This window comes from Lolium perenne, chromosome 7 (assembly GCF_019359855.2).
Source record: "Lolium perenne isolate Kyuss_39 chromosome 7, Kyuss_2.0, whole genome shotgun sequence".
Lineage (NCBI taxonomy): Eukaryota > Viridiplantae > Streptophyta > Magnoliopsida > Poales > Poaceae > Lolium > Lolium perenne.
Window position 1 is genome coordinate 223,571,715 of NC_067250.2, and position 16,815 is coordinate 223,588,529.

General features: G+C 43.5%; 2 protein-coding genes across 2 annotated transcripts; one reads left to right on the forward strand and one right to left on the reverse strand.

The window, feature by feature from the left end:
* Window positions 1-5,009: 5,009 nt before the first annotated feature.
* On the forward strand, window positions 5,010-7,949 carry LOC127313690 (F-box protein At4g09920). Its single transcript, XM_051344168.2, has 5 exons — window positions 5,010-5,288; window positions 5,363-6,277; window positions 6,388-6,549; window positions 6,635-6,785; window positions 7,582-7,949. Exons 2-5 carry the CDS (start codon window positions 5,390-5,392, stop codon window positions 7,596-7,598), a joined length of 1,218 nt encoding a protein of 405 aa, XP_051200128.1. The 5' UTR covers window positions 5,010-5,288; window positions 5,363-5,389; the 3' UTR covers window positions 7,599-7,949.
* A 186-nt stretch (window positions 7,950-8,135) lies between these two features.
* On the reverse strand, window positions 8,136-14,365 carry LOC127313689 (pyrophosphate--fructose 6-phosphate 1-phosphotransferase subunit alpha). The gene is made up of 19 exons (XM_051344167.2): window positions 14,012-14,365; window positions 13,546-13,715; window positions 13,311-13,423; window positions 13,134-13,208; window positions 12,928-13,041; window positions 12,764-12,831; window positions 12,598-12,681; window positions 12,428-12,481; window positions 12,253-12,333; window positions 12,077-12,170; window positions 11,856-11,929; window positions 11,667-11,777; window positions 11,526-11,570; window positions 11,386-11,442; window positions 11,200-11,304; window positions 10,980-11,096; window positions 9,149-9,252; window positions 8,611-8,776; window positions 8,136-8,526 (listed from the first exon to the last, which is right to left on the reverse strand). Exons 1-19 carry the CDS (start codon window positions 14,102-14,104, stop codon window positions 8,389-8,391), a joined length of 1,863 nt encoding a protein of 620 aa, XP_051200127.1. The 5' UTR covers window positions 14,105-14,365; the 3' UTR covers window positions 8,136-8,388.
* Between the last annotated feature and the right edge of the window lie 2,450 nt (window positions 14,366-16,815).

The window sequence follows — 16,815 nt, forward strand, 5'->3', positions numbered from 1 at the left end:
GAGGAACAACCTTCATGCTTTGACTTTATCTCCACCTTAAGGGGTCAAAATATACGAAATCTAAGAACTATTCATGTGGAGACATATCTTGAATCAACTCCGAATTCCGCCGCACCTTGAAATTTCATAGTGATTCATCCAGTTCCAATAAAGTTCATGCATATTAGCGAAGAAAAACAAGAACTTGTGCATTTTTTTCAACTATTAATAGCTTAGTCCTTCATAAAAATATTAGAAGTTGGTACATATTATTGGAGATATGTCATTGTACTTCAAAGGGATATTTATGTTTACTTGTATAAGGAATAATTGGGATTGTTGCCTACTCATGCTCAAAATTGCTTCTAGCATGTACATGTTTGAATGTTGCGATAACTTTGGATGATTTTGGAGCAAAATACATTGTTATCTATAAATTTGAATGGAATGAACATTGTACTCCAAAAATTCAAGAAATGCATGCTTTGCCATTTTTATACCACTCTCTTTCACTTACATGTGATTTTTCACTTAAACAAGTTTATGGTGCTAAGACGGTGTTCCTTAATTTCGTGGACCAATGGCGTATTTTGCTCATTGTGTTGGAATTTAAGAACCAATGGTCTATTTTGTTCCTTATTTTGGTTGGGTAATAGGAGCAACGCAACAATGTCACACACACACGAGAACATCTTGCATGTTGGGATTTTATGGTGCATGCATCAGACGCCTTGATTGTGAAGGCAGCAGATTCCCTGAAAAATATCACCAAGACCGACGCCTTGTGTTTGACTTCATTTTAACCTACTACAACCTCTCCATAAGCTGGAGTGACTCGAGTATCATGTTGCGAGCCACATGTAAGACGCATTGTGTGACCCACCCTAGTGTTTATCTAGAAAGAAGCATTTAGGGAGGGTGGCTAGCAATTGATGGCAACATTGCGTGAGAATTTGATAATTGATTACGCATTATGTAGTCACCATAATCGGTGATTGGTGTATCGAGTTCCATTAATGGATGACTGATATTGGACATGACTTAATAGATAGTTTTTCAAGACCCATCTGGAACCGGCCCATTAATTCTCCACGTGGCACAATGAATGGTTATCTGTTGTACTAAACTTTTTTTTTATACTACATTACTTTGCTTATTACATTTAGCATTGTACAACCTAATGTTCTTTGTTATACAATTCTAGCATATATCGTCACAATTATTGTAAATTTAAAACTTGGTTACAATATACTCCCTTCGATCCATAATAAGTGTGAAGGCTTTAGTTCAAATTTGGACCAAATTGAACTAAAGCCCAGACACTTATTATGGATCAGTGGGAATACCACATATTAACTTATTTCACCCTCTAGACACTTTATCTTAAAACACACTTCATTAAACCTGGTCCTTTAGATCTCAGAAAAATAAAATAGAAGAAAATATCCATAGAGTAATAGTAGGATTAGATGAATTATGGTGTATATGTATGCATTCACCATCACCGTAGAATCTTTAATGTCTTTGAAGGTAGATTGGAAATGTATTGCATAATAAATATCTGGGTAAAGGTTTCTAGAATGTTATTGTGTCATTTCGTCTAAATGTAAATAAGATACTAAATTTGGTGTTCACATGGCGCATGTACACCCCGGTATAGAACGATATTCTAAGACATATAGACCCATTTTAGTATGTTTCCAAGTAGAACACATAATTTTATGCACCCATAGGTTTTCAAATTTACACTTTGAAATTTTTGGTCAAAGTCAAAGCTTTGTTGACCTTTTTTTTACAAAGGGAGTTGACTTTGACCGTAAATATACAAACCAAAAATTTGAAAACCGACAAGTGCACGAAATTCAATGTTTGCGAGAAAATAAGCCAGAAATGATTTTATACGACTTGGAAAATTGTTTCTAGGGAGTGTACACACACACCCTCGGTACCATGACATTTCCAATGTAAGTACAAAAATAATTCAAAACTGTAAGAGGTGTTTGTCGTCAACTTTTTGCAAAGATTGTTTGTTGGTTTGTCTGTAGCTGGCAACACATACATATTCAACATTTGGTATCTTCTGTGATATATGTATAGAAAAAATAAAACAAAATATAAGATTATAGAGGTGTGTATTGGTTTCTTATCTTTGTTTGATATACATATTTTCCCTGTGCCAGTTATAGATTCAAACTTTGTGCACCTTGGTCACCCTCTTATCATTCCAGGGAAAGATAGAAATGTTGCTTATAATTTTATACTAGATAAATTTAAATCCAAACTTTCAACTTATAAAGCAGATCAACTTTCTCATGCTGCTAGATTGGAGCTTATCAAATATGTCTTCTCGTCTATCCCTGTCTACTACAACTTTCTCATGCTGCTAGATTGGAGCTTATCAAATATGTCTTCTCGCCTATCCATGTCTACTACATATTTAATATTCTCTTCACAGAAAAGTTTATTGCAAACCTCACTGGCATCATTAGGAACTTCCGGTGGACAGGTATCGGGCAAGAACCAAACTCGAAAAGTTTATGTCTAAGAGCTTGGAAAGACATATACACGCCAAAAAAAGAAGGTGAGTTAGGCATTAGGAACTTGCAGGCCATGAATTAAGCTCTTATTGTGATGGCAGCTTGGAGACTAGCAGATCAACCAAACAACTTTCTCCACCTTGTTTTAAAATCAAAATACTTCCCTGATTCATCTATTTGGCGCCCAAATTCAAATGCTCCAAAATCAGCTTTCTGGGCCACCATTCTCAAAGTCCTTCCTATTCTCAAAGCCCATTCCTTCTATCAGATCACTATGGGCCAAATATCTATTTGGTGCACTCCGTGGTGTGAAAGTTGGGCTCATATTTATATGACAATCTTATAATCCAGCCCGAAAACTACTCTTACCCCAGTCAAGTCAAGGACTTATGGATACCTGGAATTCTCAACTTATTGACACTTTGTTTCAGGAACAGATGGCGGAAGAAATAAAAAACACTGCAATTATTACTGCTCAGGATGAAGATTGTCTTTGCTGGAAACTAACCCATGCAGGTTAATGTAGCACCAAAAGCACGTACAAAGCATGTCTCGAGCGACTGTTTGAACAGGGGGAGCCAAGGCCAAGACAGGTCAGTACTTCTACCAAACAATTACTTCAAACTATTTGGAAGAACAACAACATTATACCCAGAATAAAAATCTTTGGTTGGAGAATCATAAGACAAGCCATTTCCTCGGGTACCAGAGCGGGTAAGTACAGTAAACATATAAGCAAACTATGTTGCATATGCCATTTGGAAGAAACAGATCAACATTTATTTTTCTTGTGTGCTTTTGCTAGAGCAGCATGGTCTATGCACCCATGGCACTTAAGTGTTGACCAATTTGCTTCTCCATCTGATTCTATCTCTCAGATTCTTACCAGACTTTTTAATATGAATTGCCCCAATGGTTCTATTGAAAACTTCCTTACTTTTATGTGGTGTCTATGAAAATCTAGAAATGATTATCTCTTTAACAAAAAAAAAAGATTCTACTCATCTCCAGAGATACCCAATGACAATTGCTATTAAAAAAACCTGGAGGATGTTGTACATGTATCATGACCAGGTTACAGGCTAGGTTGAATACACATGGAGATCAAACTAGGTCGGATTTACATATAGAAGGAAGCAAGATCTTCACGGACGCGGCATGGAAGAGAAGGAAATCACAAGATACTCAAGAAAATTGCAAGACCGGAATTGGAGTCTACTGTCAATTTCCCGGACAAGGTCGAGAAGAAACGGTCATGATTCAGGCCTCGACAACATACTCTTCTTCGCCATTGCTTGCGAACGCTGCTGCACTTCTGTTTGCAACAAAAGTTGCTGCCCAGGTCCAAGCACAAGGAGCTACATTTTTTATTGACAACCTCGCTCTGGCAAGAGCAGCTTCAGTGACAGCAGTTACAAATGATCAGGTACCATGGGAACTTAGACAACAAATAGCAGACTATAAAAGAGCTTCACAAGAACTCCAGTCCAAGATATATCACATAAATAGAAATCTAAATGGAGTAGCCCATGATTGTGCACAACATGCAACTCGACGGCCAATGTTTTTACCTATCTTCACTTGTCTAAATTCAGTTCTATAATGAAGTGCAACTTAACCAAGACAAGAAAAGTTACACTCAAAGTCTCAGAGAAGGGTTGTTAGAACCGGTTCAAATGGAAATGTGTCAGATTTTGGAATCGTTAGTGTTTTGCTACTATGTATTGATTCGTCCGTGAGTTTCACACATGCATGCTATTTTGTACTTGCTTCAGCCTTTCTCTCTCACATTTCTGCCAAAGGCTCCACGCATACATGCAAAGAAGCGCACAATAAAGTTGATTCGCTTTTGTTGTTAGAGTTCATGAACCTGTCCTTACTATGTGTTGAATCGATTCTTTAACCTCTTTGAATCGTTTTTGGTGTAGTGCATGGTCTTAGGGCCCACCACACTGGACATGCATCTTGCAATTATATCACTGACTAGTGGATTTTATCATAATCGAGTAAATCTGCAATTGAACATATCTGTGTGACATATACTACACTAAAAATCGGTGGCTTGTGTCATTGGAGAAAAAAATGTATAGTGAGTTGTCCAGCGGAAAGTCATTTTGGCTCCCGAGCACGAGTAATCTCGCCATATTAGAAAATTTAAAAAAACATTTAATTTTTTAAACAATTATGAAACAAAATTCTAAAAACAGATAATGATATATCCCACTAACACCCAAAATCTCAGTTTAAAATATTTTGTATTCAAAGCTACATAAATAATGAAAAAGTCTGCATTTTCTTAGAGATTTGAAATTGCTGTGCTCAGATCTACACTTTTGTTATTTTCCTGTAGCCGAATCTACACATTTTTTTCCAATTAAAAACTTGTAGGTTTGTAAGATATATTACTGGTTCCATCCTACAGAAAAAATCGAAAAAATTTAAAACTATTTTTTTAATGAAGAGTGTCCATATGGACCAAATCTCTGTCTTGTACGATTTCCTCAGTGGTTTCTCTCTCTGTCCCGATCGACCAAAATAGGCGGCGAGCTAGGTCAGTGGCCGGCTGGCTGCTGCCGTCGCCGTCACTGCTTCGGTGTACGGATCGCCGCCGGTCCGGCGATTATCGCCGCCCTGGTCCTCTCCTAGGTCAGAGGCAGGGTTGCCGCAGGGAGGGATCCCAATTCCCAAACCATCCTGCGGCGGCTACTCTCGGGGAGTCCATCCTCTGCTTCTCTGCTGTTTCCTGTGACAAGCGAACTCGCCGGCGGCCAGGTGAGGTCAACGCATCAAGCTTTCCTGCCCCACTCTCTCCACTTTTCTGTCATCTGACATTTCTTGCTTCCCAGTCCGACGCCCGACGACTGTTCGGCGAAATGCCTCCAGGGGAACAGAACAGGACTGCGCCGCCGGTGAGAGCGGGCGACCGCATCGGCGCCCTCCCCGACGATATCCTCCACCACCTCCTCTCCTTCCTCCCAGTGCAGTCGGCCGTGCGAACGTGTGTGCTTGCTCGGCGCTGGCGCCACCTTTGGAGGTTCACCACAGGTCTGCGCATCGTCGGCATTCAGAGACAGGGGCCTGTCCAGGAACTGCGGAAGTTCCTGGACCATCTGCTCATCCTGCGTGACCGCAGGGTCCTAGACACCGTTGAGATCGAATTCAGTGAATTCTTGAAAGAAGACGTGCCCTATGTGAACTTATGGACCCGATTTGCTGTGCTATGGCAAGTACGTGAGCTCAGCCTTCATATCAATCACTGTGAATTTCTCCACCTGGACGGCCTGCCTCTTGTCTCTCAGCATCTGAAGACATTAGACCTTCATGGTGTAGGCCTACAAGAGACCTTTCTTGACTTTTCTAGCTGCCCAGCATTGGAGGATCTGAAGATGAAAGATTGCGAGATCAATGTTCATAAGATATCCTCCTGTGCCCTGAAGCGCTTGAGCATCATTTATTGCCAGTCCAAACTGAATTGCCAGGCCCGTGTATGTACTCCATGCCTCATCTCGCTGGAACTAGATAAGTTTGCAGGTAGAACCCCTTTTCTTGAGAACATGGTGTTGCTAGAGAACGCACGTGTGGATCTTGGCAGTTCCTGTGAAGATTTCTGTTTGAATTATGACGAATTTGGCTCTTTCTGTGGAGATAATGATACTGGATGTGAGAATTGTGTTGCTAATAATGATGGCAGCAACGAATGTGTGCTATTGGGTGGTATCTCAAATGCTACACATATGGAGTTGATATCTGAATCTGACATTGTATGTTACTCGTCTTTGGCTCCTTTTTATTACCATTTCAGTGTTGCATTATCTACTATATCACTCGACATTCTCAGCAGTGTTGCTCATTTGTTTTGTATTTATTTCAGTTTATTTTCACAAGAGATTTGAAGCGGTGCCCTACATTCAGCAAGTTAAAGACTCTATTACTCAATGAATACTGGTGCATGGCTCCTGACTTGGATCCATTAGCTTGCATTCTGAAGAACTCACCAATTCTAGAGAAGCTCAGTCTTCAACTTTTTTCCAGTGTATGAATTTTCTAAATGGACAATTGCTGCATCTTAAAGTTAGTATTGATTATTAATCTTGGTTAAATATCTCTGCTTACTGTAGGGTGGAGATATCATTGAAATGATAGGAAGCTACAGTTCAGTGGAGAGGTCGTCTGCAATATCAGAGCACCTTAAGATAGTTGAAGTCAAGTTTCATGAGATGGACATGACAACTCGCAAAGTTCTGAAGTTCCTCTGTACATTTAACATACGTAAGCTAACTAATGACACTTTATATGCTTTCTATACTGCGAAATTAGCGTTCATATGTGGGAAAGAAAGAAAGGAATGAAGAAGAAACTCCTAAATCATGTATTAAGGATCATGTTGTAGGAATACAAAATTATTTGAGGCATAAGATATCTGGACCACATCTGGTGAGATGAAAAAGGGGAAATCAATATAATCCATTTTGCTGGCAATTTTCTTGATGTGATGCATAAATGGCAACACAACATTGTGGGCTTGTTGATTCGTTCTGGTCTTGTGGGCACTAGCACTAATGTCTGGATTGATTACTTCAGAGTACTCGCACAGTATCTTGGAGTGTTGCTTAGCTGTAATAAAAATATTTTGACTCATGTTGTTGAATAGTTAGTTTCGACAATTAAGAATTTTTATAAGATCATTAGATATGAGCAGCTCCTTGCCGTTATGGGCTTAATTAACTGCTTTGTGAAGTGTGATGTCCTTAGTTCCTTACACTATATACATGTAGTTACATGTACAGCTGTGTGATATCCTTAAATTCTTTTTCTCTTGGTCCCTCTCTTTGTTCTTTGGAGGTCTGGCTGTCATGATTGTTTGATTCACTTTCTCTTGCTGCAAAGTGCTTATAACACTTTCTGCCTTCTCATTTGGAAGCAGTTTAGCGAGATGTTTTTTGTTAGATTATCAGATTAAGATAGTAGCCATATCAAAGTATAATGAAAGTTTGTGCCCCTGGTATAGTGAATCTCCTTCATAGCCTTACGTAATCCCTTATCGTGACTTTCCATTTGTGTACAGGATTCAGCATCGAGTAGGGGTGAGAAGACCAGGGTTGTTGGTGGATCTACCAGTTCTTTACTATTCGGAACAAGGCTTAAGTATAGTGCAACTGTCGAGAAGGTTTCCATATATTTTGGCATGTGTATCTTATGCAATTTCTGCTCAGAGTAGCGGAGTATCTGCAGTATAGCTTATTTTGACCACTAGTCTATCTACTTGGACTTCGTTTTGTCCTATCATGTAATTTGTACTGCACCTTGATCTGTTTATGCTGGATTTCTTCAGATCCTGAATTGGTCAATGCTCTCAGCAAAGGAAAAAAACAACTACCTCGGAGTGTAACTTGGAAAAGTGAAATAAGAGGTGTTAAGTTGCAGTGTACATCATTGATCACCATTGCCCGGTTCAAAAATTCCAAACTAAAGAAAAAAAATTCAGTTTTCTCCAGAATCGAAATTTGTGAACTTAAAGCAGAATGAGTTGTTGGAAAAATATGTACAACTTCTTGGAGATGTCTCACGCTTCCAAGTACAATTTTCTTGGTTACCCAGCTTTGCACAGTGCAAGTTCAGTTTACTACAAACTGAAGGTTCACATTAATTTAACTCAAATGCATTGTTTGCTTCCAGTCTCATACAAGGACCGACTTCTATTATTTCAATTTTCAACATAATAACAGAAACTGATATGCTTTCACATGCCTGTCCTTCAGAAAAGGAACAGAAATGAAAAACAGAATAGCTGAAGAAGCCAGCCTCCTGTAGTAGAAACAAAACTGGGCTGTGGGCTCACAAGTCACAGCAACTGTCATGTAGTTATTCACGCTCAGTTGAAATGGTAGAGAGGCAGTTCAGCATTGAGAGGGTGGGACATCACTGTCAGCACGTCCGTCACCGAGATCATTGAGCTTATCGCTGCTTTCAGGGTATCCCTCGAGCAACCAGGCTTCACGATTGTCCTCACCTGGAAGTAAATTCATTGGTAGGCTTGGCACTGTTAGAAACATGAGACAAGCAAACAAAATGCAACAGGGTTTCCGTCATGAACCTTGTCAAGATATAGTTTTAGCATCTCAATGTCGCCCATGTAGTCCTGGTCTTCAATGGTCAGCGTGATGGGCTTTGCATCTGAACCAGGTCCTGCAAATTGAATACCTCCGGGAGTCCTGTAGAAGTCGTCAAGGAGAAAACTCGAAGCTTTTCCTCTCAGTAACCTGATCAGTCATACAGAAGAAAATTCAGTCTGTATAATATATAAGACCGTGAGGAGATAAAACATAGGGCAATTGTTATTAGGGACTAAGCAAGCATTATTTTTTCCTTGCCTTCTTCTTTTAAATTATATCTGTGACCATATAAATCATCGATATAACTTTAAATGTGACAATCTTATCAATAATTAAACTAAGCAGTTTTGCTATAAGAAGTACGAAGGTTTCTCCCAAGTCCCAACAATATGAATAATGGTTTTGGTAATAAGAGTTCACATTACTTATTTTGGTGTAATAAGTAAGGAACAATCTTCTATGCTCCATGGCATTCCTTTTGTAGCCTTAAAGAAAAAGGAAAGATACACATAGACTTACTCGTATGCCTTCCCTTTCAGGTCAATAGGGGAAGGATGAATGGCAGGCTTTCCTGTAGGGATTGCTCCAGGGCCACGTAAATGCCTCTTGACACTCATCATTGCCTGGTGATTGCAACACAACATATTACTGAGTCAGTCAGGACTACTTAAGCATATAGTAATATTTCTGTATTTCATTCAGATAATACTTAAACACAACAAATCAAATAGAAGTGGAAGGAGTAGTCTATATACTAGAAGCGTGTGGCGACCTAACCTCCTCTCCCCCCGTGCCGGCGGCGCCGCGCCACGTCGGGGCCCAGCCACCGGAGCCTCACTTCGTCCTCCCTAGGGCGCCCCCCTCCTCCGCCGCCGTCGCCGGAAGCGCTGCCGGGCAAAGCCCTGCGGCGTGGCGGTGGCGGCGGCCGTTCCTCTCACCCCCACGACCGGAGGGCACGGCGGCGTCGTCCGGCCAGGCTTCTCCTTGATGCGGCGGCGCAGGGAGGCGACGGCCATGGCGTCGATCTGCATGCGGCGGCCGGGCGGCGGCTGTGAAGATCGGGTCCAATCTAGGTCCGTTTGGGCCGCGGCGGGCGTCGATCTGCATGTCGTGGCTCTGCCTCCTCCTCGGCAGTGAGGCGTTCGTGGGCATCTCTCGCGTCATGAGGAAATCTGGGGCAGCAGCCCCGGGCATGGTGGTGGTGGTCATCTTCTTCGTCGGAGGTGGTCGGCCAGGCTGGTAGTCTTGTGTGGGGGATCATGGGATCTCACACAGGTCTCCGGCAGTGGTGATCTAGTCCGGGGTGTCATGGCGGCGGTGAAAACTGAGCCTCGATCTCGATCTTGGCGGATGATGGCGGCATCGGTCGACGTCGTTACCTTGTCGAAGGCATCATCTTTGCCCGTCTTGGCACTACACTCGGCGAGTTGGGGATGCGCGACTGCCGGTGAAAACCGTGCTCCGACCTCGGTTGGCGGACGATGGCGAGCCGCTACCTTCTTGAAGGCATCGTCATCGCAGTCTGCGGTCTCTCACTCGTGCTGCTCCAGGGGAAACCCTAGGTCCGGGTCTCCCGGATCGGACGATGGCGGCGCGCCCTGCGTCGTTCTACCTCTTGGGGCATCGTTTTTGGAGCAGCTGCTGGATGTTGGCAGATGTCGGTGGAGTGGTATTCATCTACCACATTGTTGGCGCTGAGTCTCAGTGGCATGGTGCTGCAGGGTATCGACGGCAGATGTGGGATGATGTATGCGTGCAGGATGGTGGAGCCGTCTGGCGTCATGGTGGCATCGACGGCAGGTCTTGCAAGGTGTCTTGCAAGGTTAATGCCATGATCTCTCTTGAAGATGGAGTCCAGGAAGACGGCGGTAGCAACTTCTGTGGCGTGTGCGTTGGCGTGCATTGAGAGTCTGCTCGACTGGATGTGCTTCTCACCTGCTATTGGGCGGTTTGAGAAGGCATTTAGTTTTTTGGATGATGTGAGTTGGTGTATTGTCACCTTCTTCATCCCACTGTAGGTATAGTAAGGTTGCTTCGAGATTGATCTTTTGTATTGTTCTTGTAAGGTTTTTGTGAATAATCTAATAAAAAAAGTCGTGTGCATCCTTTGGATGCAGAAGCTAGGGCGATATTTCCCCCATTTCAAAAGAAAAAAAAAACTAGAAGCGTGTATTATCGAAGCAATTCGTCATTACAATACCAGTTAGTGCTAGGGGACAAAGATAGCTCAATCAAGCTGTATGTCCGGAAAAGTAAAACAACCAATTTTTTTTTGTAAAGACCATGCTTTTATTGAAGTCTAAAAGAAAAGTTGAAGGGATAAGAAGTAAAAAAAAAAAGGAAATCTTACCGTTAGTGGAGCAGCAGCACAACGCCACTTGTGTACAGGATCCTTCAGATTAGCCACAGTTGCCATGTAGCCAGTCAAACCGGCTGCTATCATATGTAGGGAGATGTGGCCAAGGGCCTGCATTGTTCAATGTTGATAATATTTATCTCTTTTTACAACTTATATTTAGAGTATTGTCATCAGGTAATTAAAAAAATAACATACAATATACAATCCTTACATAAGCATAGTCACAGTCAAAGTTTGACGGTAGGGACCCTCGAGCCTGATATCCAAAGAAATGGCAGACTGAACTGAACTTCTTTCCCTTGTATCTCCCTTCTTTCTGAAAATCAAGTAAAACGATCAGCGGGAACAGATCCAGAAATTTAAAACCAGGAAAAAAACAGCAGTAGTGAAAACTCACTGTTCTTTTTATCATCTCTGCTTCTACTAAGTGTGCTAACAGTTGCTCAGTGTCAATCTGTAAAAAGGACATTATGATTGCCAATAACTGCATGACAAAAGTTCTGGCAGCTATAGTTTAATGCATCCTGGCTCACAAACCTGGGATAACTGGGCAGAGTTGTCAGATTCTTGGTGGAGGAGGAGCTGAGTGAAAAAATAAAAAAGTATTTGGATCTTAATTTATGTTAAACAGTTGAAGTCACAAATATTAAACAATGAAATTTTGCTGAAATGCAGTACCTCTCTCCTGATGAAGGGTGGCAAGAACTGGAACAATGCAGCTGCCCATGGAGACAACTTTGATGACATCTCTGGAACAGGAACATTACTGTTGTGGAGGATACTTATTTCCTGGAATGGTTGAACAGAAACCAGTAAGGTAAACGAATTTATGTTTTCCATTTTATGAGGTAGCCAGAACCATTATACCTGAATGAGTGCATACATTTCTGGAATGCTTTCTATCAGTCCTTCTGGAATAAGGAGGACACCATGGTATTTATCTGAACAAAGGATACCGGGCATCAGTTTATCACGATATAAAAAAAAAATCCTATGTGGTTAACCTATGTATACATACACCCAAAAATTTATCGACAAAGTTTTATTCAACTTATTTCGCGAACGAAACACCAAAGTACTGTACAAACCTAACTCTGCCCTGGCTTGTACCCCGTCACATATCTTATTTATACATTCCATCAGTGTGAGTTTTGACAATGCCACCTCCTCTCCCATGATAAGCTGCATGGAGAAGTTGAGAGAATTAGATGATTGCTCTTCTCATACCTAGTCAAGTTTGGCCTACAAGTTAGATGATCCGTACCATGTTTGGGTGCGATTGGAGTGCACATTCGAAGGCAACATGAGATGCTTTTCGACCCATCAAACGAACAAAATAGTAGTACTGTTAGGAAAAGGCATATCAGTCAAGTTCCATATGATTGATATGTAAGTATAAGTATTTAATTTAGAATCTAAATGGCTGACATTACAGTTACCTTTCCAGCTGAGATTGCATCGAGGCAAACATTGCTTATAAGCTGAGAATTCACCTGAAAAAGAATTTCCATACAATAATGAGAGGAGTGACGAACTAATAGTGGTAAACTGTATCTGATGCCTCCTTTCTAAGTGTCCGCAGAGTTGCTTGCAGCCACCGATGGTTTACCTTGCACACCGTATCAAATCCAACGGTTGTCTCAACAAACTGGTTTTTGAGATCGCCATTAAGTGAAACAGGCACGCCAACAACCTATTCAGGAAAGACATTAGCTCCTGAGAGACTTTTGGTGCCCTTGAACAATATGACCATCTTATGTTGCAGCTTCCAGTACCTTGGTCTTACAGTTGTTCTGGACAAGGGTCTCTGCAAGCTGTGCAGCATCTGAATTGGAAGTCACTCCTGGTAATGAAGAGTAGGAGCAAAGTTAGTAGAAGTAACTAGCTTGGTTCAACTTCAACTAAGTACAGTAACTTTATTGGTTTCTCGTATTAGTACCTCCAACAATGACCAGGCCATCCAAGTTCAGGCTGCCGCACGTGGCCATAGCAGCGCTCACTTGCTTGCTTGTTCGGATCTGATCGATACTCCTGCCCAGCAAATCGAAACCACCTTGGCACAGAAATGGGCAAAGATTTGTCAGTCGTCATCCATAGACAGAACAGAAGCATGTGAAGAATGAAGCGGAAAATAAAACTGCCAACCCTGGTTCTTGTATGACGCAAGAACATCGTTTGTGATCTCCAGTGTCTTGTTCGAAAACAGTCCCTCAGTCCCACCTATATATACGCAAGCACAAACCACTGTAAGTAAACAGGCAAACAAAAAAAAGTCCTTCAGTTATTTTGTCAAACAAAATCATGTCAGAAAATCAAGATTACCGATGAATCCATAGAGGGTACTCTGGGGATTGTGAGCCTTGAGAGCATCGTGGAGGCCCCAGACGACGTTGTGGCCTCCAGGCGACTGCCTCCCGGAGAACACCACGCCCACCCTGCAAAACGCAATCAGCCTTGCATCACTGTCTCAGAACACTATATATCTGTAGCTAGTCCTAAGTCCCAACGCTGCAGGATTCCTGATCGGTCAAAGGACCCTGTTGAGCTTGAGACGGACCTGATCGGTGGGCGCTCCTCGACGGCTGCGTTGCCGGCGGCGGCGTCCGGCGCGAGGAAGGTGACGAGCCGCTGGCCGTAGGTGTGCGGGAAGGCCTGGGCGACGGCGTCGGCGCCGATGGGGTCGATGGTGGTGGTCGCGTCGCCGTACTCCACTCGCACCGTCGCTCCCTGGGACAGTTAATAACGGATTAAATTCGGCGAAGATCGATTCTTTCTTCACCCCCCCTGGCGCGACAGGTTTTAGGAACATAAAACAGAGGAAACAGAGCATAGCATGTGATCATCAACCGTGTTACTAGTACCAACTTTTACCCTGTTCCTTTGACCGCTAGCTTCATCTTTACTAGCTTCTTAAGTATCAAATTAGCTTCTTAAGTAATATCTAGCTTCTTAAGTCTCAAATTAGCAACAGAGATTCCAAGAAAACGATGAGGGGGCGGGGTTGGTGGATGATCGATGATCACCTGGAGGCAGGGCGGGAGGCGGGGCTGGTACAGCGCCCTCCTCTGCTGCAGAGGCCCCGCGAGCTCCGTGGGCGCGCCGTAGTCCGCGTTCATCTCTCTCTCTCTCTCTCTCAAACTAGCCACTCGTTGCAGAACTGTAGTAGCTCTGTTGCTGCACTCTGGTCGCTGCTGATGAAGGAGGAGGAGGGCGAAGCGAGGATATGAGAGTGTGGTGATGTCGTCAAGTGTGGTGGCGCGTGCTGCGGCGCCTGCGGTTCGCTGTCTGTTTCGTCAAACCACGGGGAGCCGGCGCTGCCCGTCGGAGACCATGGGCTGCCCCCTGACTTGCTCTTCTTTTTGCGTTCTCCTTGGAATATTCCTACCTGGTTGTTTGTATTTTTTACGGTGCGTGCCTCTTTCTTCACCGAGAAGGCGGGCCGGAAAGCGACGCCCACTTCGGATTGATTTGACGGCTGCTATAGCTTTAGAGTTTGCTTTTAGTCTAGCGATAGATGCTAGAAAAATTGGCGCCGCCAGGTGTCACTGCCACTCCTTAGTAAAATAGTACACGAAAAACAAATCAACAGAAATTAGTATCCACTCACAACCAGAAAGTGGTGGTTTGATACCAGCATCATTCCAAGTACTCTCCAGTTCAGGCTCTTGGGGTTTAGTTAAAGTTCAATTTTACAAAGTTTGACAAAAAAAGTATAAGAAAAACTATTAATATTTGGCTTGTGCTTCCATTGATTCTCAAGCCTTAAAAAAGTGTAAACCCCCGAAAGGATATTGTGATATCGTTTAATCTCAGCCATCATACCTCTAATTTCGAACGTGTAACGCTGTTCTTATGTTTCACTCAAGAAAACGTTTCAACCTTAGAGGTCTATGGAAGCATAAGCCTTATTCACCGCACCAAGTACATATAATATACACATTCACTTTATGACAATTCTAATGAAATGGACTTTATATTGTAAATGTGAATATTAATAAATATATAATCGAAGTTCACAAAAAATTTATTAAATTCGTAATCAAACGAATTGAATTAATTGGAGTACAATTTTTTTTTCTTCAAATGAGCTTCGGATATATTTGATTTCCTGCATTAAGTCGCACACCTCGATGGTTCGTCTGGCGCAGACAAGCCCGAGCCGAGACCGAACTGATGGCCATTTTGTGCTTGTTGTTTGGTCGACTCTATCTGAGATTTTGTGATCTGGTGGTGCGATTTGGTAGCCCACATGAGACCTTGTATTCCTCGGAACATGCTTTTTCTCCGTTTTATAAATAAATCCATCTGGACTGATATATAAAGTGATGAGGGAACCTGTAACACCTCGAAGAAAGGTGGAAGTAGAATGTGTGCATTTGCATAGCATGCATCTCAAAATGAGGGGAATTTTCAAACTTTCGTTTTGAAAAGATAGTGATTGAGTTTGAGCTCTAGTGTTGGATTTCACCTAGGTCAACACTAGGCTTTGAAATTCAAATTTCAACATGACTTTTGAATATTTTCAAATGTGGGGTAAACGAACCAACTTAAAAAAATGATGTTTGTACCCTACTTATAACCATTGTCTGCTTAGGAATTTAAGGTCACCTTTTAACACACTTTATTTGAATCCAAAATTGAGGTTTGAAATACTCAAACTTGAATTCAGATATTTTGAACCAAGATCTAAGTCTTTGGTCTGCACACATATATACCTCAGCCCAACACATACCAATGAGTGTATTTTTACACATATTTACCTTGTATTTTTGCATATGTAGTGATAGGATTTTGGTATTAGAGAATCTCCAGTCGTGTCCCCAAAGCGATTTGGGGCGCGCTGGACCAAAAAACGTTCCCAGCCGCGTCCTCCAAAGCCCTTTTTTGTCCGGCGCGGTCCGATACGGTGTCCGGCGCCCCGAGCCTGTCCCCGCCCCACAAGGGACGCACCGGGGACGCCGGACGCACCGAAAAGCGAGGCGAAGCAACGTAGGCCCGACCCGGCAGCGGCTCGGAAGCCTAAAACCCCGTCGCCTACCTTTGGTCAAGCGACGTTAATGGCGTCCCAATTTTCCCAGGCGACGCAGGGACGCGTCTCGTCGTGCATGGCCGCGTGGCCGTCTGCGCCAGCGTTATTGCGTGCAACTACTCGCTGCCGCGCTGTACATTAAGAGGCTCTGCGGTTTGTCCCAATCTCCTCACCGCTCCCAAAACCTTCTCCTCGCCGGCCCCAAATCTTCTCCTCGTCGCTCCATGCAATGTCGTCCTCGTCCTCCCGCAAGATCGCCGCTGCGAACGGCTTCAGCCGCGGCAAGTCTAACCGTGAAGGAGGCGTGTGTGTTGTACCACGCGGGATATCCTGTCCCGCCGGACATGCGCCTGCCAAGCATCGGCGGCTGGAAGATGGCTGTGAATGGCATTGGCGTCCCGCCGCCACCGACGCCAGGGACGGAGCGCTGGAAGGACGCCATCAGGGCCCGGCGGGCTGAACTCACCGCCCAGGAGCAGGCGGATCCGACCTGGACGGTGAAGAACAACGACGACTGGTGGGCCACGTACTTCAAGGCCAAGTACGACGTGGAGATGCGCAACACCACCGGCCTCGTCGGCGGGCCAAACAACTGGAACAGGGATGGGCGCGCCCTGTTCTAGGGCGTTCCGGGGCGCACCGTCGACAACGTCATCCGCGGCATCCGCAACGGCGCTCCAAGGTTGGAGGCGCCTCCCTCACCGCCACCGTCTCCCCTGCGCAATGGCAGCCGAGGAGGACCACGTACTTGTCCTCCTCGAACTCTTCTTCCTTAGGACCGACCCGATCGACGTCGTC

Bases quoted from the DNA above. Each gene is read 5' to 3' on its own strand.
- LOC127313690 (XM_051344168.2), top strand. From the start codon at position 5,390: ATGCCTCCAGGGGAACAGAACAGGACTGCGCCGCCGGTGAGAGCGGGC. The intron at 6,278-6,387 runs GTATGTTACTCG...TATTTATTTCAG, and splicing joins TGATATCTGAATCTGACATT to TTTATTTTCACAAGAGATTT. The intron at 6,550-6,634 runs GTATGAATTTTC...TGCTTACTGTAG, and splicing joins GTCTTCAACTTTTTTCCAGT to GGTGGAGATATCATTGAAAT.
- LOC127313689 (XM_051344167.2), bottom strand. From the start codon at position 14,104: ATGAACGCGGACTACGGCGCGCCCACGGAGCTCGCGGGGCCTCTGCAG. The intron at 12,171-12,252 runs GTACGGATCATC...TTCTCCATGCAG, and splicing joins TCCAATCGCACCCAAACATG to CTTATCATGGGAGAGGAGGT. The intron at 11,097-11,199 runs GTAAGGATTGTA...TGAACAATGCAG, and splicing joins TTGACTGTGACTATGCTTAT to GCCCTTGGCCACATCTCCCT.